We start from the raw sequence: 26,195 nt of genomic DNA, 5'->3' as shown, positions 1-26,195 counted from the left end.
TACACAACTTTCCCACTAGAGCGCGCCCCGCTAAGCACAACAGCGCAGGCGCAGCGCTCGTCCGTCTCCGCACTACGAGATGGCGCTATCTTAGAGACGGACCAAATTCTGCTTCCGCCGATCCGCGTATTAATATGTAACGCAGCCAATGAGATTGCTGCTAACGTAGAACCTTTTCTCCTCGCGGATCACACTCACGCAGTGATACATGAACGCGCGAGGTATTATAACGAGTGTACAGACCTCTGATTAGTCAGTCTGCATTTGTCTGCACCAGTCTGTACGAGTCTGCATTAGTCTGTACCAGTCCATAGTCAAGTTTCAGTCTGCGCCTAATAAGATTATCTTATTCCTGTACATAGCCATGGAGAGAAATGTATAGACACTTTGTCAAGTATCAGAGATATTTGAGAATAAGATTAACGTACCAAGACCAAAGGAACTTCAGATTGTCAATTGTAAATAGCATCCAGAACCAAGTTAAGTTATTTTTATGCTCATTATGATTTTAATAAATGTGTGTGAAAATTAATCAAGTTCTGTTTAAAGTTGGTCACCGTCAATCTGCTACTCTAAGCGTGCAAATGGCATTTCAATCGTCTGACCTAACGGCAGAAGATAAACACGCCACGATAAGACCACGAGACATATTGCTGACACTCGCCTACTTTGTTAGAGCGACAAGTCAAATAATCTGATAGTGTGTGTACCGAAGGTCTTACAGTACGCACACCACAATTACTATCTTCCATTTCTAGATGTTTTAGGTAGCCGGCAAGGGGATGGATCACTAGGGCGTTCTGTTTATCATGAGCGCACAGACGGACATATATTACAGGCGTCTAGCTGCCACCATCTTTCACAGACTGTGGCGTTCTTCATACAATGGTGCATCGGACACATGCTGTGTCTTGTAAAGGAGTTGGAGCACCTACAATCTGTACTTCTGTATATTCTTCACATCAAATTAGGATAGCGTTAACGGTAGTAACGAGATCATTCTCAACATAAAGAAGAGAAAGAGCTGTTTAAGTCTATGGCATTCATCCCATATGTGGGTAACATTTCTTCTATATTAAGCAGAATCCTTAAGAATCATCATGTCAAAGAAATCTTTCAGCCACATGCAAAATCCTGTGCCCTTCTCGACTCGGAAAATGATGATTTGAGTTTGCGGAAGGATGGAGTCTACAGAATACCAACTTAAAGTGGCAAAGCCTACGTAGGTCAGACCACACGCACAGTTCATGAAAACTGTGTGGAATATGGTATCCACACTTTCGCAGCGCAGTAGCGCAACCATAGCCTAACGCTGTATCTCCACAGAACATTCTACGGATTATTCTGTCACTAAAATCTTGGTCACGCCGAGATCCTTCTGGGATTCATTTATTAAGGAATCTGTGGAAATACGAGCGTCACTCCAAAAGAAATGCACACTATTTTTATAAAAATACAGTTTTCATTCTGTATGTGTGAAATTTTTACAGTGTGTAGATACATCCTTCCCACTTGTTTTCAAACTTAGTTCAACCTGTTCCCGTGAGTGGTGCCGTCACAGCATGTCTTCAAGATGGCTGCTACACTTGACGTTTGTCAGAAGCAACGTGCCGTTATAGAATTCCTGTGCTGTGAAAACGAGACAGTGGGAAACATCCAAAAGAGCTTGAAAAAGGTGTATAGAGATGCTGCTGTCGATAGCAGTACAGTTAGTCGGTGGGCAAGTAGGTTACGTGATGAAAGCGGGCACAGCAATATTGAGGATTGTCCTCGCAGCGGCAGGCCTCGTACTGCACTCACTCCAGACAATGTGCAGAGAGTTAACGAATTGGTGACTGCTGACAGACGCATCACAGTGAACGAATTGTCACGCTACGGTGGGATAGGGGAAGGAAGTGTTTGCAGAATACTGAAAGTTTTGGCGTTAAAAAAGGTTTGTGCCAGGTGGGTTCACAGGATGTTGACAGTGGCTCACAAAGAAACAAGAAAAACGGTATGCAGCGAACTTTTGGAACAGTACGAGTATGGTGGAGATGAATTTCTTGGAAGAATTGTGGGGGGTGATGAAACATGGCTCCATCATTTTTCACCAGAGACGAAGAGGCAATCAGTGGAGTGGCATCATGCAAATTCACCCAAGAAAAAACAATTCAAAACCAAACCTTCTGCTGGAAAAGTTATGGCTACGGTGTTTTTCTATTCCGAAGAACTCTTGCTTGTGGACATCATGCCAAGTGGAACCACCATAAATTCTGATGCATATATGACGACACTGCAGAAACTTCAAGCTCGACTGAGTCGTGTTCGACCACATCGGCAAAAGCAGGGTGTTTTGCTGTTGCACGGCAATGCACGGCCACATGTCAGTCAAAAAACCATGGAAACGATCACAAAACTCGAATGGAGAACACTGAAACACCTGCCTTACAGTCCTGACCCGGCTCCATGTGACTATCATCTCTTTGGAAAACTGAAAGACTCTCTTTGTGGAACAAGGTTTGAAGATGATGACTCCCTTGTGCACGCTGCGAAACAGTGGCTTCAACAGGTTGGTCCAGAATTTTACCGTGCAGGTATACAGGCGCTGGTTCCAAGATGGCGTAAGGCAGTTGAGAGGGATGGAAATTATGTTGAAAAATGAAAATATTGTTCCTAAAGGATTTATCTACACACTGTAAACCTTTCAAACATGTAGAATAAAAGATGGATTTTAAAAAAATGGTATGCATTTATTTTGGAGTGACCCTCGTACGTTTGGCACAAGATCTTACTATTCGTGACATCAGATTTCTATTTGATAGGGCTTGGAACCAGGTGATTTCTCTGGTACCTTCGTAAAGACAAAACTTCATGCCTAATGATACATCTGGCGACAGTTAATTTTAGCCCTATTATTTTGATAAATGAATTTTAACTCCGATGGCCCGCATTGGGACAGAAGGCTTGTGTAGTATCACTGTTGCGCATGCGCCTGCACGCCATGGATGGAGCAATTTTCGACAGGGGGAGTAAATTCGACAGAGAGGGCATGCAGTGAAAACATATGCAGACACGACATCAGTGCCAGTTTTCAATATAAAGTCAGCGACGTCACCGGAGGAGCAGCATCTGTGTTTAGGCAGCTGCAAAGTTCAAACAGTTGCATTATAGTTGCTCAGTGAATGTGTGTCCAATATTAATGAATAAAGCATTTAACGATGAATGGCGATGAGTTTATGGCTTGCCCAACAGGGACACACATAATTTCTACTTCCACAAAAAATTAGGAAAACCAAACCACGATGAGCCATGAGACACGGAGTTAGAGGTTTAGTAAATGCTTTAAATGTCTACTGTCGTCTATTTATTACGGTATATTACAAATGGATTGATTTAAGTTCATATTTATTACTACAAATAAGCAACAGATTTGAAAACGAACTTTCTATCTGTACCATGGCAGCGCTGATCGGTGCGTGGCCACTGGGTTGGTAGCGATGCAAAATAAAGAGAAAAACATTCCCCCCTCTCTCCTTTCCTCACGCCGCGCTTACCACCAGGGTTGCCGTTCTAGGGTTGGTGGGTAAAATTCTGGTTTTAGCGGGAAAAAAAATACTGAATTTTTAGGAGGTCAAACAAACGCAACGTTAATAAATTAAGAACGTGCGGCTAACCAAACATAATAAATAATATATAATTATTACATTCATGCACTTAGCCAGTCAACAACTTATGAGCCGGCCGCTGTGACCGAGCGGTTCTAGGCGCTTCAGTCTGGATCCGCGCTGCTGCTATGGTCGCAGGCTCGAATCCTGTCTCGGGCATGGACGTGTGTGATGCCCTTAGGTTAGTTAGGTTTAAGTAGTTCTAAGTCTATGGGACTGATGACCTCAGATGTTAAGTCCCATAGTGCTTAGAGCCATTTTAACCATTTTTGAACAACTTCTGATACTGGTTGGTAATTTCAGCATCAAATCATATAAAACAGGAATCCCCGGTACCAGGAACATTCTGTCAAACAGTAACGAAACTCCACTGGGCAAAATAATAAAATTTTTGACAACTGCAGCGATGCTAGCGCTCCAAGCGACCAGACTGTAGTGACAGCTGAATGGATCAGACAAGCAGCGAAACAGCTTGGGGCAGCTTTGGGACATCAGTGTTGCCACTAATTGGAAAATATGTTTACATTTGTATCCCATTTACTATTAATTTCGACGTACAATAATAAAATCTTAGAGTAATATAATATGTGCGGTTCACAGTAGCAGAGGCGTAATTCTGTCACCGAAAATGCTCTCAGACCGGAAATGAATTATAATCTGACTTGTTTAAGTATCAAAGGAACAGATTACTGAGTATATCCGATCATCCGCCCTATCCTCTGCTATGCACATCCCGCCTGGATCTCCGCCCCTCCTACCTTTTACAAATCCCTTCAAATCCTAGAATGCCAAGCGCTCCGCCTCGCCTATCGCATCCTCTCCCCTCCCCCACGTGGATCCTGTATGACCTCATTCCGTTTCCGCACCTCCTCCTTTTCCTCAAACGGATACGGACGCTCTACACCTCCCGCAAACTTGATCCCCCTCATCTACTTGTCTCTCCCATCCTCTCCCACCCCCGTCCGCTGCCGCACCTGTATTCCCATGTCCCACCTGTTCTCCATCTCTGCACTGTCCATTTCCTCACCTAAGGTGGTTACCGCCAACTCCCCCTCCCTCATGATGCCCTGATCCCCTCTATGTACCCCTCCTACCAACTTTGATCCTCCCCTTCGACCCCCTGTGTTTTTCCCAAGGGCACCCTCTCTCCCTTCTCTCCCTCCTCCCTTCTTCCCTCCCTCCTCTTCCCTGGGCTCTCCCTACCCCTCTACCTTCTTTCTCCCCATCCCCTCTCCTCTGCCACTGGCATCTACACCTTCTCCTCTCCCTCCTCCCCCACCTTTTCCCCTCTGGCAGGCCCCCTGACTCGTACACAAACAGTGAACATTCGCGAGCCGGAGATCATCGGCATCGGTTTTTTGTGTGCCATCGTGTTATTGCCTTAGTGTTTCACCGTCCATGCTCCGACGATCACGTGTGTCGTTTCTGTCATCTATGTTCGTCTAGCAATGCTGAACGTTTTTCATTTCGCTACACCTGTGAACTGCTCTATGTATTTTACTTTGTGTGTCTACTGTTTTTTATCCATCGTTTTGTTTTGTTTTTCTAAGTCTTCATCTGTACTAATTGTGCTACCTGTGGCCGAAGAGCGGTGTAGTTTTGCCGCTGCCAGCCTACCTTGTCTAAGATATTAAAATGACAATAAAGAAAAAAAAGAGTATATCCGAGTGCCTGGCACGTATTTCCTCATGCATTACGTCGACTGTAATTTGTTTCGCGAGTCTCTTTAGTGATTTTAGACTCATTTTAATATTCACTACTAGACACAACTTTTACATTCATAGAGATTAGCTGCTACTTTTTCTTCTAAACTGCCTTGTGCCCTTGTTCTCGCTTCTATGCCTTACGTGAACCTATTGTATTTATCTACTCCGCTTGCCAGTTATCAAAATGCATATGTCTTGAAGACTCTGCTTCCCACCTGTGACATTTAGTCTTCTTGCAAGTTCACCTGTGATGTTTTCTGCTTATTTAGCCTATGTCAATTTCTTAAGTTACACCTAGCACAGGTTACCTTAGAAGAAGCAAAAAACGCAGGTCCTGTTCACTTTCGGCTATGTGCCACCGCTGCACCCTCAGTTTTGTGCTAATTTTCTGTTCCTAATAAATATCAACAGTCCTTTACTTCCATAATTCCCTTTCTGGGGAGGGAAAAGAAAAGGTTACTTTACAGGGTAATATTCTACGAGTACATATTCTACCTCAAAACACTTTTACACCACTATGAACTGATTTCTCAAAATAAGCAACTGACATGTGACCAGTCCCAGTGGAAACGTAATTCTTGTGCAAGAGCTTAGTGTACTTTAGCTTTGTACATTGCTGAATATAGCTCAATTTCCAACATCGGTCACTTGACTGCTGTGTGTAAAAACTGCTTTAAGGATTCGAAGTCGACAAACGACATAAAATTACGTAGAACCAAATGCACAGAGCAAATAAACTATATTCCAGCACATCATTTCAAGAACGAATTCTTAACTGACATACATACATAGGTGACCAAAAATACAGTTTATTGCTAGATGAATCGACACATGTAACCATCAGGAAATATCTGGGGATCATCGTAAGATATATTTGTTTGAAACAAAAAAGTAGTGTCTACGTTTTTAGCGGATACTGCATTATCAGACAGGTACAGCAGAAATGAACGAAACCATTAATATTTGTAACGTTTTAAATATCGTGGCATACAAGTTAAGAAGGCGGTATCCAACGAAAGACGGTATAGGACAGAATGATGACACTGACGCAATGTTTGTGGAGAATCTGATTATTCAGAAACATGAATATTCATTTGAGTGCTCAACTGAAGTTACAACGGATAGGATAGTGGACGAAGAAAATAGCTTCATAGACGATAACGCGGCTAATAAGAGCCCAAGATTCTAGAGCTAGCGGCAGCGGCGGAAACAGTACTCATCAAAAAGAAGCTAACAGTTCTGCTGATTTGAACGTTCACCAGAAAAGAAATCCAAACACTTTTAGTATTTTAACAGGATTTTCGGAAGAAGGTCTTGAACGTTTTTATGATGATTATCACACACCTCCACGTAAAACTGCGACCTACAGGTCGTTGTTGAAGAGATATCCATCTATAAAAAACACATTGAACATCAAAGTAACATTTGATTATGTGGAGAGAAAAAAGACATCCATTTCGAGGAAACAAGGCAATCAAACAACTGGAGATAAAAAAAACCACGTTCTGTCCCAATTTGACATAGTAAGTGATGAAATAAAGTGTGTCCATTACTGGCACCTAAAATTTTGGGCAATACAAAAAAGAAAAAAAAAACAGAAACTGGGCACAAAAGTCTAAATATTCTGCAGCTTTCATAGCACATATCAATAAATAATACAGAATGTACCCTAAAAACACCACTACTTTCCGTGCGGTAGCGTTCTCGCTTCCCACGCCCGGGTTCCTGGGTTCGATTCCCGGCGGGGTCAGGGATTTTCTCTGCCTCGTGATGGCTGGGTGTTGTGTGCTGTCCTTAGGTTAGTTAGGTTTAAGTAGTTCTAAGTTCTAGGGGACTTATGACCACAGCAGTTGAGTCCCATAGTGCTCAGAGCCATTTTTGAACCACTACTTTCATGACAGCCAGAGATATACAGGAAGAGCAAGATATTAGCCAGTCTGGGATGCATTTTGTCGAAGAAGTAAACCAGAAAACCGCATGTTTCCAGATACAGCGACACTTCATTTGGAAGACTGATCATAGTGGATTTAATTATAAACTGTCTTCTGGTACGACGTTTTCCAGAAATGGAGAGAAATCAACAGCTGCCTTGGTCTAATCTCCACACAATATAATCCATAGTTATACAATAGATATTGGACTTTCAATGAGTGGAGACCAAACAAAAGAACTGAATATTTGTCTTCTGGAAGAAACTTTCAGTCCGAAAGTTAAAAAACCTACTGAAGACAATCTTCCACGAAATATATAAATTTGGAGGCTAGCAAATGTGGGAAAACACGTCAAAAGACCATTTGATATCCCTTTTCGTGAATGTTGTTAATGTCGCAAATAACCAGAAGTCTATAATACTTTGTGATTCTGGGAGTACTCACAAGGACAAAACTGTAGTAAATGATTCATTTGCGGGTAAAGACACTGAATGCATGATCATTCGGCGGAAATTCAATAAAATACGTACAGGCTTTGGATGTATATCTCGTCGGGCATTACAAAACATGTGTAAGAAGGTCAACAGACTCTGTAAGGATTCTCTACAGTGATTTCGACACTAAATTAGGAAACAGAATTTTCGTAATGAAAATGCACTCTATTACTCATAACCAGCTGTCTGCTCCAGTGTATCAGCTTATGCTTCAGTATTCCTGGCAAGCGGCTGCGTACAATACTTCCGCACATGTTGCTGAATTCAGAAATGTGATTCAAGTGGCGTTTGAAGAATGAGATTGTAAGGACTGTCCAGATACTGCTTTCGCCAAATGTGACTATTGTGATTCTGCATACTGTTTCATGTATTTTGTTGAGGAGCCTCATGTACATTTTCAAAGTACGATAGTCGAAAATTACGAGTAAACCAATGGAATTGTTCCACCATCCTAGTCTCAGTGGTACGTACAGCTTTTAAGTAGAGTTGAAACACCTAATTCCTGTTCGAGCCGAGACACTTCCCTTGTAAGAACGTTTCCACTTGCTGGTCCTTTTCTTTCATTCTACAGCTACTGATTATTTCCCTGTAACCAAATTAAACAATATTGTCTAAATATTTAAATATGTCCCTCAGAAGTAGGATAGGAGTAACAAAGGGAGATAGGATGAGGAATGAAAGGGTAAGGGAAACAATGAAAGACAAAACTTTGCAGAGCAGGATGGAAACATCGAGACTAAGATGGTAAAGAGAATGGAAAGCAAGAGGATTCTCAAGAAGATACATGAAATGGAGATGCGAAGGGAACGACCAAGAGGACGACTTAAGGGACAGATGATTGAAAGATGTGGAGTGTGTAGAAAACAGAGGCGAGGACTGGACCAGAGAGACACAGAAAGACGGTGGCAAAATAGGACTACATGACGAGGCTTATGTTCCAAACATATGCAGCCTGGAGCTGGAAACTTTTCAACAATGGAATGATGATTTCCCTTTGAATTTTATTACGCTTTCAGCATAGCATATTAACTTAAAACGATAAACATCTGTTATTGAATTCTGACGAAAGTCAGTGTCACGTGAGCAGTCAGTTGTGGTGACCACTCGTATATTTATAGTTATTTTTGACTAAGCTCGTACTTTTAACTGAATTCCTACTTCAGAAGCTCAACAAAGAAAGAACAAATTATTTCAAACACAATCAATCAAAAACAAACAGCCTAAGCTGAAATAAGAAAAACATCTTCATAATACAATATTATTTTCATTATACACTTTAACGCTTCTTTTCTGTCTGTGTATCAATTGCACGATAATAACCCCTTTGCTAGCCAAGACTTTGCATGACGCTCAGATTCATATCTAGCCACAGGAAGTGTCGGAAGTCTGACGCGTGAGCAGTGCAAGGCACATAACGTGCTTTTGGTTGTATATCCAAAACTAACTTATTTAGTACTTTGAACTTACGTCTCATATTCGAGGCACCATCACAGCACTGTCCTCTTAAGTTATCCATTGACAAATCGAGATGAGCAAAAACATCTTTTAAAATACTAAACAGAGTTTGTGATTCAGTGTTGGGGGTCTCGCATAAGCCAATAAAGTCTTCGTTGAAGATTATGGAATCATCGATAGTAAGAATACAAAATGACACATGTTTGTGAATCGAAGAATCTCTTGTTTCGTCAACCATAAAAGAAAAATGGTCGGTCTTCTTGACTGAAGCCAATACCTTTCTCAACACGGACTTTCCTAGTAGATAAATGATCTCGTTTTGAATATCGTGCGACGTCCATTTATACCCCCAAAAGCCCTAACCAATCTTTAAACTCAGGTAAGTCATTCTTTCGGAATTCCAACAATTGAAAAGAATTTGAGTTTATATCTTAGTGCCCTCTAATTGCTAGTCCTTGTCGGCATAGAAATTGCACGGTAGTAAAAATTGTCTCAAGAGCTAAACGGCCTTTCTTCATATCACTATCTAACTGTTCATTCAATTGAGAGGCCACACATCGGTTAGCAATAAAATTTGGTTTCAGAACACCTTCTTTATGCATACCGGTAAGCATATTTTCATGAAGATGAAATTTTTCCAAAGCCCTTTTTCAGTTAGAAAACCCTACAGAATTAAATGTATCTTCTTCCTTTTAAGAAAATTGCAATAGATTTTTAGCATCTGCCTCTTTGCAGGTTTTGCAAAAAAACTTTTTCGGTAGATGCTTCATATTCTAGCCATGTATATTTGATCAACCAAGACTTCTGAAATGATCTTCCCATACCGGATTGTCCAGGTTTCGGCTGTGAACTGTTCTCGCCTGAAAACAACGAATCAATTGACAACACAGTAATTGTTGGAGGTTGACTTGCAGTATCATCAACTTCCAAGTGCGACTTTTTGGTAACAAATTTATCCAATACAAACTTAATTCACAATACACTAAGAGCGTAAAGTAAACGAATAAAATATAGTCATGTAAAATAGTCCACTAGACACTAAAGTCGGAACACTAAACACGTCTGCAGCATGCACTGAATGAAACTACCCACACTGAATGACTGTGACAGCAGGGTGGGGTTTATATAGCCGCAGCGTCATAATGTCCCAAAGCATCAAGGCGACGCGAGGCGGTGGATTCCAGGCGCTTCTGCTCCAGTCCTCGATGTCTCCGTGGCTGCGGCGCCAGACTTTACCCGAAGGTTCGCGCCCCGAGACAAATTCTAAGTGTGCCCACAGCACCGTAACACTATCATGATGTACACCACTCGTTTTCAGTTAACCTGCTTACTACCGCCGGTCAGTGTGTCCAAGCGGTTCTAGGCGCTTCAGTCTGGAACCGCGTGACCACTACGGTCGCAGGTTCGAATCCTGCCTCGGGCATGGACGTGTGTGATGTCCTTAGGTTAGTTAGGTTTAAGTTCTAGGGGACTGATGACCTCAGATGTTAAGTCCTATAGTGCTCAGAGCCATTTGAACCATTTTTTTGCTTACAACCTTAATAATTATTTGTTTTAACTCATTACTGTTATGTATTTTGAAAGGTAAGTATCATCAAACAAGGAAAATAAAAAATTCCAACATAATTTTGTGATTTTACAAAGCATAATATAACTATTAATTTTCTTAAGTTATTGGGGGGGGGGGGGGGGGAGGGGGGCTAGGGCTCCCTCAGACTCATGGAGTCAGTGCCTGTGCTTACACCGACTCAACTTACAGAATGCCGAGGTTGCTGGCAGTTGTAAACAAAAGACAGTCGACACGAAGGTTACTGACATATACTATGAATTAAAAGGAACCAACAACAGCAGCCACATTTGGGTTTTGAAATAAATCCAAACATTGCAAGCGAAAATTTGTGCCAGGCCAGGACTCAAACCTGGATTCCCCACTTAACATAAACGATCACCTTGACTGCCTCGGCTATCCTGTCAAGCTTCCCATCTGACCCAAATTTCCATTCTGTCGTATGCAAATAGTGTCCCTGTCCATTCTCACATTACGTCCAAAGTCATGTGAGAACCAGGGAGAGTTTCCACCAGGCAGAGAATGGGCAGGGACGCTACTTGCATGCGACAGGATGGGAATTTGGGTCAGATGAGAAGTGTGCCAGGACAGCCAAGGCTGACCATAGAGACAAAAAAGGAAAAGCCAACCACTGAGAAACACACTAAAAATTCAGACTAAAATCGGAGGCCATAGGCCAGAATCAAAACAGAAAGACAAGCACTTAGATTAGTTGATAAAAGCCCCCTGCCCAAATAAAACGCAAAACTAAGCCTGCCATAGCAGGTTCATCAGTTAAAAGGGCAGGGAGGGTATCAGGCAGCGCAAATTTCTGCCTGAGCACAGCTAAAAGCGGACAGGACAATAAAATGTGCACCACCGTCAAAACCGCCCCGCAGCGACAGAGAGGCGGGTCCCCACGGCTCAGTAAATATCCATGTGTCAGCCGGGTGTGTCCAATGCGAGCCGACAAAGGATGACTGAGTCCCTGCGAATAGCTCGCATGGATGATCGCCACACAGCTGTCGTCTCCTTGACAGCACGGAGTTTATTACATGTGGTTAGATCACGCCATTCAGCATCCCAAAGCGTGAGAAATGCGCGGTGTAAGACTGCCCGCAAATCAGTCTCCAGGAGGCCAATGTCCAGAGATGGTTTACTGGTGGCCTCTTTCGCCAGGCGGTCTACATGTTCATTGCCAGGTATCCCAACATGGCCTGGGGTCCACACAAATACCACAGAGCGTTCGCAACGGGCAAGAGCATGGAGGGACACCTGGACAGCCATCACCAGACGAGAGCGAGGGAAACACTGGTCGATAGCTCGTAAACTGCTCAGGGAGTCGCTACAGATAACAAAGGACTCACCTGAGCAGGAGCGGATATACTCTAGGACACGAAAGATGGCGACCAGCTCAGCAGTGAAAACGGTGCAGCCAGCCGGCAAGGATCATTGTTCGTAATTGTCCCCTTGAGTTAGAGCACGTTGACACGACCAGCAACCATCGAACTGTCAGTGTAAAAAACGACAGAGCCCTGATGCATGGCTAAGATGGAATAAGAGCGGCGGCGGAAGGCCTCCGGAAGGACTGAGTCCTTCGGGCCCTGTGCCAATTCGAGCCGAAGGCAAGGGCGGGGCACACACCACGTGGGTGTACGCAGAGGGGCCCGGAAAGGAGGTGGAAGACGGAAAACCCCAAGCCCGGAGAGAAGTTCTCTGATGCGGACCGCGATCATACAACCCGACCGGGGCCAACATTCTGGGAGATGGACGTGCGACTGTGGGAATAGAAGACAATAGTTAGGATACCCGGGCAAGCTACAAACATGCGTAGCATAAGCGGCCAGCAAACGTCGGCGCCGTAACCGCAGTGCAGGGACACCCACCTCCACAAGTATGTTGATGGTTTCTCTTAATTCATGTAATGAACACAAACCATACATCTTCAAAATACAGATATGTTGTGATTTAATAGACATGTACCATTTTAATTCCCTGATGTTGACTTGTTCCAGTGAGTTTAAAAATAAAATCCCTGGGAGGTGTAAGAAATTAAGCCATGCTTTTATCAAAGTGATGTAATCCAGGAAAGGCAGCCACCTGTGGCAGATCTGAAGACAGAGTACAATACTGGTGCAGGCACAAGTGTTTCGGAGTACAACATTCAAAGGCCATTGTTGAACCTAGAGTTCCACATCACATGAACCCGTGTGCTCCTGTGTTGACCCAATGCCACCATCAGTTATGACTGTGGTGGGCACGGCATCACTGAGTTTTCACTATGGGTCAGTAGAAACGTATTGCCTGTCGAATGAATCGCATTCCTTGTAACACCAGGTCAATGGTTGTGTCCTTACACCCCGTCACACGGGTGAATGGCTGCACAAAACACGCACTGAGCCACAGATGCAAGCCAGTGAGGGCAGTTTTATGCTTTGGGGTACATTTAGTAGTGCTTCCATGGGATATACAGGGTGTCTGAAAAGTCTTTCCCTGATTACATAAATTGATAACTCAGGCTAGAAGTAAGATACAAATATGAAACTGGTGTCTAATTGTTTACAAATTATCAAAGTTTTTTTCACACATCAGTAAACTTCCACATGAGCACCCTTGGTAGGATGTAGCACATCTAGGCGATATTCAATTTCCGTGCACACATTAGCCAACATCACTGGAGGGATCGATTCAACGACTGTGGTTATCTGTTGCCGCAGGGTTTCAAGATCTGGTACACGTGTTCGATAGACCTCGTCCTTGACATAATCCCATAAAAAGAAGTCTAATGGGGTTATGTCAGGAGAGCATGGAGGCCAAACCGTTGGCCCATCATGACCAATCCATCGCCCAGGAAAGATCATATCGAGATAGGCACGGATGTCCAAACCCCAATGAGGCGGTGCACTGTCTTGTTGAAACAAGACATCAAGGTGATACTAAAGCAGCTGAGGCACAGCATACAGTTGCAACATGTCCAGATACACTGCAGATGTGATGGTAGCCTCAGCAAAGAAGAATGGCCCGATAATTCGATTGTGCAATAGTGTGCACCAAACGTTCACCTTTGGACTGCCTCTGGTGAACTCCATGACCTCGCCAGGGGGTTGTGAACCCCAAATGCACACATTATGACGATTCACTATTCCACTGACAAAAAAGGTCGCTTTGTCAGAAAATGCAATTCGTCTGAGATAACCATCATCGTCTTCAATACGTGATAGCATTTTGACCGCAAAGTCATATTGACGTGTACTGTCATTGGGCAACAAGGCCTGAACAATTTGCACTTTGCATGCATGGAACAATAAACGTTTGTATAAAATGTCATGGAGAGAGCTTTCTGACGTCTGTAATTCACGTGAGGCCCTGCGCGCCGATTTCTTCGGACTTCACAGAAAAGATTGCCTTACAGCTTCCACCCTGTCCGCTGAGGTTCTTGGTCGACCAGACCTCGGAAGGTCAGCAACCGATCCTGTGTTCTTGAACTTCTCATACCAGGCTTTAATGCTCTTGACATCAGGTGGATTCCTTCCAAATGTTGTCTGGAAGTGTCTCTGCACTGTGCTTCGTGATCGTGTCTCATTGTACCACAGGACACACTGTGCCTTCTCCTGATTGGTTAACATGGCTTCTTGGGCACTGTACCTCATCCACTACTTATGTACTGCAAACCTAAAACAGAAAAAAACTTTGATAGTTGTAAACAATTTGACACAAGTTTCATATTTGTATCTTTCTTCTAGCCTGAGTTATCAATTTATGTAATCAGGGAAAGACTTTTTGGACACCCTGTATGGTGGTAATCGAAGGCATCATGAACTACATAAAGATTATTGTGGACCATCTGCAATGCTTCGTGCTCGAGTTTTCACCTGTGGTGATGACACCTTCCAGCAGGATAACTGTCCTGTTGCAAGGTCAGAATCCTACTACAGTGGTTTGAGAAGCATTATTGTGAACTGATGTCTTGGCCGGAATGTGTGCCTGCTCTGTACCCATCGGAATACATATCGAGCGTCAACTGTGCGCCCGTAAACCATCATGCTGTAATCTGTGCGAATTTCTTGATATGTGCTTAGACATCTGGTGCCACATACTCCTGGAATCTTGTAAAGGACTTTTAGAATCCATGCCAAGCAGAATCTCTGTTGCACTGTGTTTGAAAAATGGAACAACATGGTACTAAACAGGTGGTCATAATGTCTTGACTAAGCAGTGTATGTTCATTTTATTATTTTTGTTAATAGTTACAATCACAAATATAATCGTGAACAATATCAGTGTCCTCACTCATAATATTTTACATTTTTATCACACTTACAATGTCAATTTAAAATATAAAAATTCTAATTATTTTTCCAACAGGATTGGACCAAATGAACTCATGGGTTGTACAGCAATTGGTGCAAGCTTTATTGGTGTTGGTCGTGACCACTGGTTGGAGATGCTTGACAACCCACGAAAGCCTGTAGCTCAGTGGTACCCACTGCTTGATTCTGTTCCTGGCCAGATTCCTTCTACTGGACCACACCCATTGCCAGCAAGTTTCAGCTGTCTCAACAGCAGGTAACTGCAAGTATATGTAGAACATTCTTGTCCAGAATCAGCCAAGTATTTGAGTATAGATATAAATTGAGCAAGACTAATTTTATACAGTTACTGGTTGTATTTATTTTAACCCTGACATATTCACAGTTCAACTTCAGATAGATCCCTCCATTTTTATGTTATACTTGGAATCTTGTAGCAATTTTTTTAAAAGATATTCTGACAGGGAGGGTCTGTGCACCTATAGTTGCTGATTCCCACCCTCATCATTAGTCAGCTGCTTAATATTGTGATGCTCTGTGGATAAAGTTAATTTATCCTAATATTCTGTACTCCTCTCTCCAAATGAAAAACTATCAGCTGTCAAATCCAACACTGAACTGATTCATCAGAGTATAAACATAACTCCAAACATGAAATTCCTCTTCCTGATGTCATTAGCTATTGTGACACCATTCTGTGAATGAAAAGTACATGCTATACAAAACTTCTTTCATGAAGGCTCTGAACCATTTACATTTACACTGTGCACACTGTAGCAAGCTGAAAAACCATGTCCTTGAGATGCAATCTCATAGGTTTTCAGCAACCCTTGCTGTAAATGTTGATAGATAATACTATTCTAAATTGTCACAAAATTACAGCTTTAAATACTCCAATGGAATTTGGTACCTCACATTCTGACTGATCAGCTTCTGCCTTATCAATGGTTAACCTTGTGACAAATTGTGGTAAATCATTCTGCTAACACAGTGCATCACCACTGCTTATATGAAAATGACCACCAGGACTGATTGCTTGTAGAATTCCAGTATTTGTGATATGTTAAAATTATCAGTTGTACGGTAACAAGACATTCTGTCAGCAGAATAGTCTTACCATGAATTACATGAGACACATTTGTTCCATAGACTGATCTTGAGGAGGTCCTCATAGATGCAGAATGCACCTGAAAAACTTATTGTGGAATACATACTTTCCACATGCATTAATGATTTAATGTCCATTGCACAGATTCTAAATGAAATGATTACAATGGTATAGAACAAGTCAATAAATTGAAACTTGTTTTCACTTATTAACCAAAAAAATATACATTTTCTTTGTTTTATTGTAAAGAAAATTGCAAAAAAATTGCACTACATGCATACCTGTGAACATAAACAGGCTAACACTCAGGGGTGAAAAGGAATGAAAGAAAAAGTCTTATGAAAAAACAACTTTACTATGAAAGGCAACAAAACAAAAGAATAAACAAAATAAAACTAAACTGTTAGAACGTGCATATCTTTTAAATCAAAATCTGCTTCTTGGTACCATTCGACACCATGATGCTCCACCCTATGCATTGCAACATGGATGAATATTCCTTGGAATGCTGTCCACAAGGCTGTCGAGATATGGCTGCTCAAGCCTACATTTAAGCAACTGTCCTCTGGAGGTTATCCACTGTGTGGGGAGGTCTTCACAAGGGTGCATTGTGCTCATGCATCAGCATCTGGCCTCCTAACTCTCCAACCCCAGTAGAAATAAACACTCTGTTGTTAGGGCATGGAGGGGAAGAGGAGGTAGCTTCTTTTGATTTGACAAACATAGACCATCAGAAGCCTGTACCACTTTGTTTTCACAAAAAAAAATGTAAAATTAAAATTGTAACACTAAAACCTGCATTTTTTGCAGTTTTTTTAGATACTCTGAGAATTCTGTTATTCCTCTGAAGCTCTGTATCTTTTGACTGTATCTGTGTAAAAAAATGTTAAACATGTTGACCGCTGCATGCACAATGATGGACATTTCACCACCAGGCCGGTGGGCACACAGCATCAGACACAAGTGAGGGTCAGCTGTGGCTCCTGGTAGTCTCAAGGCAGGCAGTGTGTTAACAATGCAAATTGTAAGAAATTTAATGTTCTGCAAGAAAGATCTAAGTTCTTCCAGTTGTAGATCACAGAGAATGTAGGTCACAGGCAAAACTCTGCAAAAGTACCACAATTTTTGGCTCTTTTGGTTGCCAGTAAGTCATAACAGGATTCTCTGTCAACTGCCCTGTCCTGTTCAAAGTTGCAAACGTGGTATGCTCTAATGAACTGCACTCAGGATGGTGTTTTTCTTTTACCTCAATTGCAAAGGTAATTGTAGACAGCTATTTTCCGTAGTCAAAAGAGTATTAAGAGAGAAGTTTCTGATTTAAATACTGATTAAAAACAGAAGAAAAACTATTTAAATGATGAGAGTGACACAAATCTTTCCTTGATCAGTGCAGAATTGGGCAAACTGTTCCAGTCATAATGTTAACCTCAGGATGTGTCTTGACTTTACTGTTGATTGTTTTAAGCAGTGTTTTTTCAAGACATGTGAATAATCTTCTTGGTAAGAGTGGATAATGTAATTCCTAAAATGGAATTTCACAGAGTACTAACAATTTTAATTTTCGTCGAATCTGCAGCATTTCTTTATTTCTACATAGAGGGTGACTTTTCAATGTGTATAAGCAAATTATGTAGAGATAATGCTGAAAGGAATCTAAACATTATATACCAGTTTTCACACATACCAATATTTATAGGACTGTCACTAGTTTATTGTAGCTCATGAACAAAAGTCAGAACAACATTACACCAACAAATTCATATGCAAAACAATCACATTATAAAGATTCAGTGGAATTGCTTGGTCTAAACAGCACACTGGTCACAAAATGCAAAAAATGTTTCAGTTGTAAACCAAGCGAAGTCGTCTGGATTCAGTTTTTGCACTATCTGAATATTTTATGGGTGGCATTGCAGTTCTTCATGCAATATTCTCTGTACGCTGTGAGCCGATATTTCAAGTTGCAGTGCATTCTTGTATGCAGGATGTATGGGAGGGACTTTGCCTGAAGGCTTCTTCAACTCCTGTAATATTCTCTGATGTGCACACATTTTGCACATCTACCCATTTCCTCAAAGTTCTGTACCAACACCTCAACAGCATGTGTTGATGGCACTCAGTGTGATGTATCAAATTGTAATGAACATAAAATACGTGCTACACGGCCACATTTTTGTAAAACACCTTCATGGCAACAGCACTTTGTTCACCGGTACACAACACCATCTCAGCCGAACGTTGATATCAGGGTCAATAGCGAAGGTTTGTTGACCAGATGGCACCGCTCCCATTTTTGATTTCTAATATAATGTACCATTTTCAGGGTTGCGAAACCATCCATTCCATTGCCACACCTGTTAGGTATCTGCTGTGTATTGTCAATGTGATCCAGGAAGTCTTCCATGGAACTGCTTATTGAAATATTCATTCACAGCTGACTCTTACTTTGACATTAATTTTGTTAAATCATGTTGTTGTTGTTGTGGTCTTCAGTCCTGAGACTGGTTTGATGCAGCTCTCCGTGCTACCCTACCCTGTACAAGCTTCTTCATCTCCCAGTACTTACTGCAACCCACATCTTCTGAACCTGCTTAGTGTATTCATCTCTTGGTCTCCCTCTATGATTTTTACCCTCCACGCTGCCCTCCAATGCTAAATTTGTGATCCCTTGATGCCTCAGAACATGTCCTACTAACCGGCCCCTTCTTTTTGTCAAGTCGTGGCACATACTCCTCTTCTCCCCAATTCTGTTCAATACTTCATCATTAGTTATGTGATCAACCCACCTAATCTTCAGCATTCTTCTGTAGCACCACATTTCGAAAGCTTCTATTCTCTTCTTGTCCAAACTATTTATCGTCCATGTTTCACTTCCATACATGGCTACACTCCGTACAAATACTTTCAGAAACGACTTCCTGACACTTAAACCTATACTCGATGTTAACAAATTTCTCTTCTTCAGAAACGCGTTCCTTGCCATTGACAGTCTACATTTTATATCTTCTCTACTTCGACCATCATCAGTTATTTTGCTCCCCAAATAGCAAAACTCCTTACTACTTTAAGTGTCTCATTTCCTAATCTAATTCCCTCAGCATCACCCGACTTAATTCGACCACATTCCATTGCCCTCATTTTTCTTTTGTTGATGTTTATCTTATATCCACCTTTCAAGACACTGTCCATCATATTTAACTGCTCTTCCAAGTCCTTTGCTGTCTCTGACAGAATTACAATGTCATCGGCAACCTCAAAGTTTTTATTTCTTCACCATGGATTTTAATACCTACTCCAAATTTTTCTTTCGTTTCCTTTACTGCTTGCTCAATATACAGATTGAATAACATCGGGGACAGGCTACAACCCTGTCTCACTCCCTCCCAACTGCTGCTTCCCTTGCATGCCCCTCGACTCTTATAACTGCCATCTGGTTTCTGTACAAATTGTAAATGGCCTTTCGCTCCCTGTATTTTACCCCTGCCACCTTTAGAATTTGAAAGAGAGTATTCCAGTCAACATTGTCAAAAGCTTTCTCTAAGTCTACAAATGCTAGAAACGTAGGTTTGCCTTTCCTTAATCTTTCTTCTAGGATAAGTCGAAAGGTCAGTATTGCCTCACGTGTTCAAACATTTCTACGGAATCCAAACTGATCATCCCCGAGGTCGGCTTCTACCAGTTTTTCCATTCCTCTGTAAAGAACTCACGTTAGTATTTTGCAGCTGTGACTTATCAAACTGATAGTTTGGTAATTTTCACATCTGTCAACACCTGCTTTCTTTGGGATTGGAATTATTATATTCTTCTTGAAGTCTGAGGGTATTTCGCCTGTCTCATACATCTTGCTCACCAGACGGTAGAGTTTTGTCAGGACTGGCTCTCCCAAGGCCATCAGTAGTTCTAATGGAATGTTGTCTACTCCCGGGGCCTTGTTTCTACTCAGGAAACAAAAAAATGCAAGAGGAAATTTCATACGCAAATTATCTGTGTTTTCTGCAGACAAAGTTTTCGCATTCTAATGGAAGCCTGTTCTGCCTATAATTGAAATGATGTTAAATAACTGATGTAACAAAACTAAAGTTATAATTCTGTTGGCAGTTGGCAAACAAAGAAATGATTAAGATCAATTGCAAGGCATGGGTCCAAGAACTAATTCATTAACACTGCTCATTGTGAAAAGTCAATGTTAATCTTCTTCTTGCTGTCAGTATTGTGGTATGATTCCTCCATTCAGTAAGCCATCAATAATGCCTTTCTGTCTTGTACTCAAATCAGCATAAACAGGTGTTAAATGTAACTTAGTTAAAATGAAAAACCTGATAAAGTTACTTTTTTACTTATTCATCATATTTGATTAACCACAAAACAACTTTTTCTCACTTTATAAAATATTAACCCCGAGGGGGAACCTGTTCCCCTACCGGGCACGTCCCCAGGTGGCGGATAGGGGAAAGCTCTACAGATATGTAGGGTAGGTGGGAAACAAAATACCACCCGTGGACCAACACAGGACCAGAAATCCAAAGGCGACTGTCTCACATTGGGCGGTCTTTGGTCAGCGTCTGTTCCCCAGGTTAGGGGCGGCTGGGAAAAACCTCCAGGGCTAACAACCGTGGTTGTAAATTTGTGGCTCGAAGAGTCACCCCTTACATAATACTATCAATCATGGAAGAATGTAATGTGAAACAAATTACCCCAGGTGGACAATCCACCGCACCAAGGTGCGCAAGCAGACTATCGGATTCTGGGGAGTCTGCAGCATTGCACAGAGATGAGTCGGGACATGATAAGACATCAAGCAAATTGAAATGTAAAAAAACAAGTTACATAGCTACTTTCAATGTAAACTCTCTTTTAAAAACAGGAAAATTAAAACATCTTACAGATACCCTCAAACATCATAGAATACTCATAACATCACTACAAGAAACTCGATACATAGATGAAAACAATTTTGATTCCGGAGGTTTCAGAATATACAAAGGAAAGGTAGGCAAAAGAATAATGAAAAACACACCCCACCTCGGAACGGGCTTTATAATAGATAAAAGTATTTTAGACTCCATTATCAGCTTTCAATCACAATCGGAAAGACTCTCCACACTCACTTTTAAATCTGCTAATAGAGTATACACAATTGTGAATGCACATGCCCCCATAAATGAAGACAATAGGAAAAATAAGGAAAAGGTGGAACGTTTTTGGGAACAACTAGATGACGCGGTGCAAAAGATCCCAGACAAACACAACATCATACTTACGGGGGACTTCAATGCTCAAGTAGGAAAAGAGAAGAAATACAAAAATATTGTTGGAAACTACCCAGCGCACAATAGAACTAACCAAAATGGAGTCAGATTAGTAGAACTCTGCCAAGCGCACGGCTTGATCCTGAAATCCACAGCCTTTAAGAGACTACCCAGAAAATAGGAGACATGGACCTCACCAAACCCACACTTGGGTGAATTTCAACTTGATCATGTGGCGATATAATGGAAACACCATACAGAAATACAAAATGTCAAAGTACTCAGAGGAGCAAACTTGGATTCTGATCACTATCTTTCTAAAATAAAACTCAAAATTATCCCCAAAAGGAAAGATAGAAACAGTAAACCCAAAAGCAGAAGATACGATCCAGAAAAGATAATGAATTCGAAGGAGTTTCCCCTCGCGACTCAAGATATAAGGAACCAAAATTGGGATCAAATGAAGGAAAGCCTACTAACCAAAGCTGAACAAATAGCACCTATAACCAAAATCAAAAAACACGCATGGTGGACAGAGGAATGTGACAAACTTATTGAGCAAAGAAAGAAAGCATGGCAACAGATGCAATCTCAGAAAAATGAATATAATAGGCAAAATTTCCTGAGTGTAAGAAAACTAGTGAGTAAAAACCTCAAAAGAATTAAAAAAGCACAAGAAGATCAACTCCTTTTGCAGATCAATGAAGACTTCAACAAAAACAAGACTAGGAGCTTTTACAGAACTTTTAAACAAAAAATAACCAAGTACAGCCCACCGACACTCCAATTACAAGATAAAAATGGTAATATTGCACACAACAACAGGGATAATTGCAAAATTTTGAGGGAATATTTCAGAAACCTTCTCAACTGTAAAGAACCAATTGAAAAAATGGATTTCAGCAACTCAACTTCAACAAGTCCTAACTCAGAACCACCCACCGTCGAGGAACTACAATCAATCATTTTGAATCTCAAAAACTATAAGGCTTCGGGAGAGAACCAAATTACAGCTGAACTGTGGAAAAATGTCAATAGAAATGCCATAGAATCTCTCCAAAACATATTTGAAGAAATATGGAAAACAGAAAGAATTCCGGATGAATGGAAGATGGCCCTCATTCACCCAATTCATAAGAGGGGATCCAGAACAGATCCCAACAATTACAGAGGGATTTCGCTCCTTGACGTAACATACAAAATACTGTCTAAAGTCCTTTTGAACAGAGCAGAACCCCAGCTAGATTGTCAACTTGGAGAATACCAGGCAGGCTTCAGAAAGGGAAGATCCTGCCCAGAACAAATTCTAAACCTCAAAAATCTTATGGCCTACCAAAAATCAAGAGCAAAAGCGTATGTCATCACATTCATTGACTTTCAAAAGGCGTACGACTCCATAGACAGGGAATCTCTAATCTCCATATTAAAAGAATTGAACCTAGACAATAAAACTACAAACCTAATTAGAGAAACCATCACCAACACATACTCCAAAATTAAATTTATGGGAGAACTCTCAGACCTATTTGAGATAAAAACTGGAGTACAACAAGGTGATGGACTCTCTCCATTGTTATTTAACTGTGCCCTAGAAAAAATAGTAAGAGAATGGAACAAGAAAATCAATAGTGGAATCCGACTAGGAACAAAAAACAAAGGCATCAAGGTTAATTGCCTAGCATTTGCAGATGATATGGCCCTACTAGCTGAAACATGGGAAGAAGCCAAAGAACAGATCCTCGAATTACAGAAACAAGCAGAGAAAATAGGCCTTAAAATTTCTTTTGAAAAAACCAAAATAATCACAAATATAAAAAAGCCAATGAAATATCTTAAAGTAAGAGACCAAAAGATCGAAATTGTTAAAGAATTCAAATATCTTGGTGAATGGATTAGCTGGAACGCCCTTGAGAAAAAAGCAATAGAATTAAGAAGAAACAAAGTTGAACTAGCCTTTCAGCTTACTAAAAATACTTATAATAAAAAGTCCCTCTCATGGAATTCAAAAATAAAACATTACAACACTGTCATTAAACCAGAAGCACTATATGCAGCTGAGACATTATCTATCACTAACCATGGCCCAATTGAAAGGCTAGAGATCAAAGAAAGAAAAATATTGAGAAAAATTTCAGGCCCCAAATTTCATAACGACAAACTAATTCATACCAAAAATGAAACACTCTACAAAACCACAGAAAAACTTTCGGACACAATGAGGAAAAGAAGAATTGAGTTTTATGGGCACATTCTCAGAATGAACCCAAATAGACTTACAAAAAGAATGTTTGACTACTTCAGGAATAAAAAATCCAAACCAAATTGGTTTATCCAAACAGAGAAAGACTTAAGAGAACTACACATCACAGAAAAAATGCTCACAGACAGGACCGCAAAAATGATAAGCAAAGACAGAAAAGAGGGATTCCAGCTCCAAAATAGAAAGAAAAGAACGATTGTCATCTCTGATGAGGAAAGAAAAGCAAGATCAGAAAGAATGAAGCAGTACTGGGCGAAAAGAAAGGCACAGAACACACAGAAGTGATTGATTCAACGTACCCCAAAGTTGGGTGAAACGAAGAAGAAGAAGAAGAAGAAGAAAATATTAACAATATGACCCACAAGGGTACATCAGAGATGAGTTACATTTCAGCTTCTCTCCATCACATCTCACACCCAGCTCTCAGCTATTGCTACACGGAGAAAACATAAACCAAAGTTACAAAAACTTTCCATCAACAACTCACAGAGATACATATCGATTTTTGTTCACAGATGCTAATTAAGTAGAATATTTTACTTCAGATACTGATTGTATTTTGTTAAGTTTTGAACAATCAATTAGTTTTGGATACTCTCTTGTAATAAAAGGAGGTAAATAAACATTACATAAAAATATGGATCCCCAAAATCAATATAAACCAATAATCTCATATTGACAAAAATATACATTACCAATTTTACAAAATATTATAATAGCAAAAAGGCATATCATGTTGTACAACTGATTACAGCTATATCACCAGCTACTACACTCCAGGATCACACTGATGTAGTCTCATTATAGCATGCATCGAAAAGTGATATTGTACATTACAAGTACCTGAAGTACTTCAACTCATGTCATCTTTATCTCTTTCCAGATGAAGAGAAAGTCGCTAAAATAAACATGGCACAGAGGAAAACTGGATGGAGGTTTGCTCAAAAGAGGTACATTTCCCGAAGAAGGTAATTGGATACATGATACTGAAATAAAAACTTAGGTATCTGCACTGTATGTTCTGATGGAATCAAAAAGATATGTCTCTAATGCAGCTCTGTGTACCTCCTACTGTCCATAAAAGTAATTATTTCCACATATATATATATACATATTAACAAACTATTTCTGTGATGTAGAAAAGAATGTAATACAGTAGTGTGACAAACTCTGTAAGTATGAAATATACACTTAGCTAAGAGAAAAAATGCTTTAGTACTAGAAATTCTTTTTATATGAGAAAGATCATATCTGAATATTCTGTAAGAAAATTTAAACAGAATGTGTGAAGACTATCATGAAGCACAATGTATATTTGAATTACAAGAAGCTTTATTGGTGTGTAGCATTTTGAACTTATATGCATTCTTTGTTACTTCTGTGTGTTAACTAAAAAGATATTAACAAGTAAAAGAATTTTGCTAAGCATAAAATCTACAACATGCATAAACAGTAACATAATATTAAGGAAAAAAACAAAGGGTTTATGTTGTTAATTGCATGGATAGACCTTTACCTGTGACAAATAATGCTACTGGGATAAATTGTAAGCCATCAGATAGTATTGTAAATAAGACATTAATTTTGTAAAAGAATATTTATTTCCTCACAATTAGTGTATGAAACTGTGTGTTCAAATCAGCTTTATGCGTCACAAGTATATAGGGATGAATGTTTTCCTCTTAAATGATCTTCTGGAATGAGCAGTTCTTCATGGTCGATGTTTAAAAACGCATTTGAGCTTATATATGTATGTGACACCTTCAGATCATTGACAGTAAAATATGCACACAAGTATCATGATTGGAACTTCTGTTTAAAAACATAGATAAATGCATAATTTACAGTTCACAAAAACATGGGCAAAAATACTGTTACTGATGTGTCTGATATTTTACTGCAATATAATTCTTTATGAGACAGTTCGCAATGAGATATACGATGGCTGCATGTTATATATGAAATGTAGAACTGAATTTGGGTTACTGTCTAGATAATCACTTTTATATCTCTCTTCCGCCACACCTTTTGTTTTTGTTTTTTGTTGGCTTTACTATTATATGGAAATGGTTTTCCACACATGGTCTTGTATCAAAGGCTGTAGAAAGCTGTTATTTTTTAGTATTATTTCAACTCAATAAGCTCACCATTTTATTGACTGCTTGGCAAGCCATAGTAATTACTCAAAAACCATATCCAATAGTTGCAAAAAATGTCAGTCTTTTTTTTTTAATTTAAGTATTAAATGATCTTATTTATACAATACTTCTTAAGAATACTATCTCATAGATGTTCAAGAAAATCAAATACATACAAAATTCATAAAAGTGAAACTCCACATTCGTAATGCAGTAATTTGTATGTCAAGCAAAAGGAAAAGAAATAATATCTTTACACCATAAGTGTAAAACTGATTTGATTTTAATCAGAAGAAGCTGATATATCATCAGTTATACAGATATTAACGCTACAGAAGTTGTAACCCATGGCAT

At 40.3% G+C, this 26,195-nt stretch overlaps 1 protein-coding gene across 1 annotated transcript in view; it reads left to right on the top strand.

Moving 5' to 3' along the window:
* LOC124805557 (synaptotagmin-10-like) overlaps positions 1–24,858 on the top strand; it is a 547,973-nt gene extending 523,115 nt beyond the window's left edge. Inside the window, exons 9-10 of the mRNA XM_047266123.1 lie at positions 15,142–15,342; positions 24,587–24,858. Coding sequence (XP_047122079.1) covers positions 15,142–15,342; positions 24,587–24,590 — 205 coding nt within the window. The 3' untranslated portion in view covers positions 24,591–24,858. The remainder of the gene's footprint in view (positions 1–15,141; positions 15,343–24,586) is intronic.
* Positions 24,859–26,195: the final 1,337 nt, after the last annotated feature.

The sequence above is a fragment of the Schistocerca piceifrons genome, chromosome 7 (assembly GCF_021461385.2).
Source record: "Schistocerca piceifrons isolate TAMUIC-IGC-003096 chromosome 7, iqSchPice1.1, whole genome shotgun sequence".
In the NCBI taxonomy this organism is placed as follows: Eukaryota; Metazoa; Arthropoda; class Insecta; order Orthoptera; family Acrididae; genus Schistocerca; species Schistocerca piceifrons.
The sequence above is the reverse complement of the archived record's forward strand: the minus strand, read 5'-3'. Positions and strand labels throughout refer to the sequence as shown.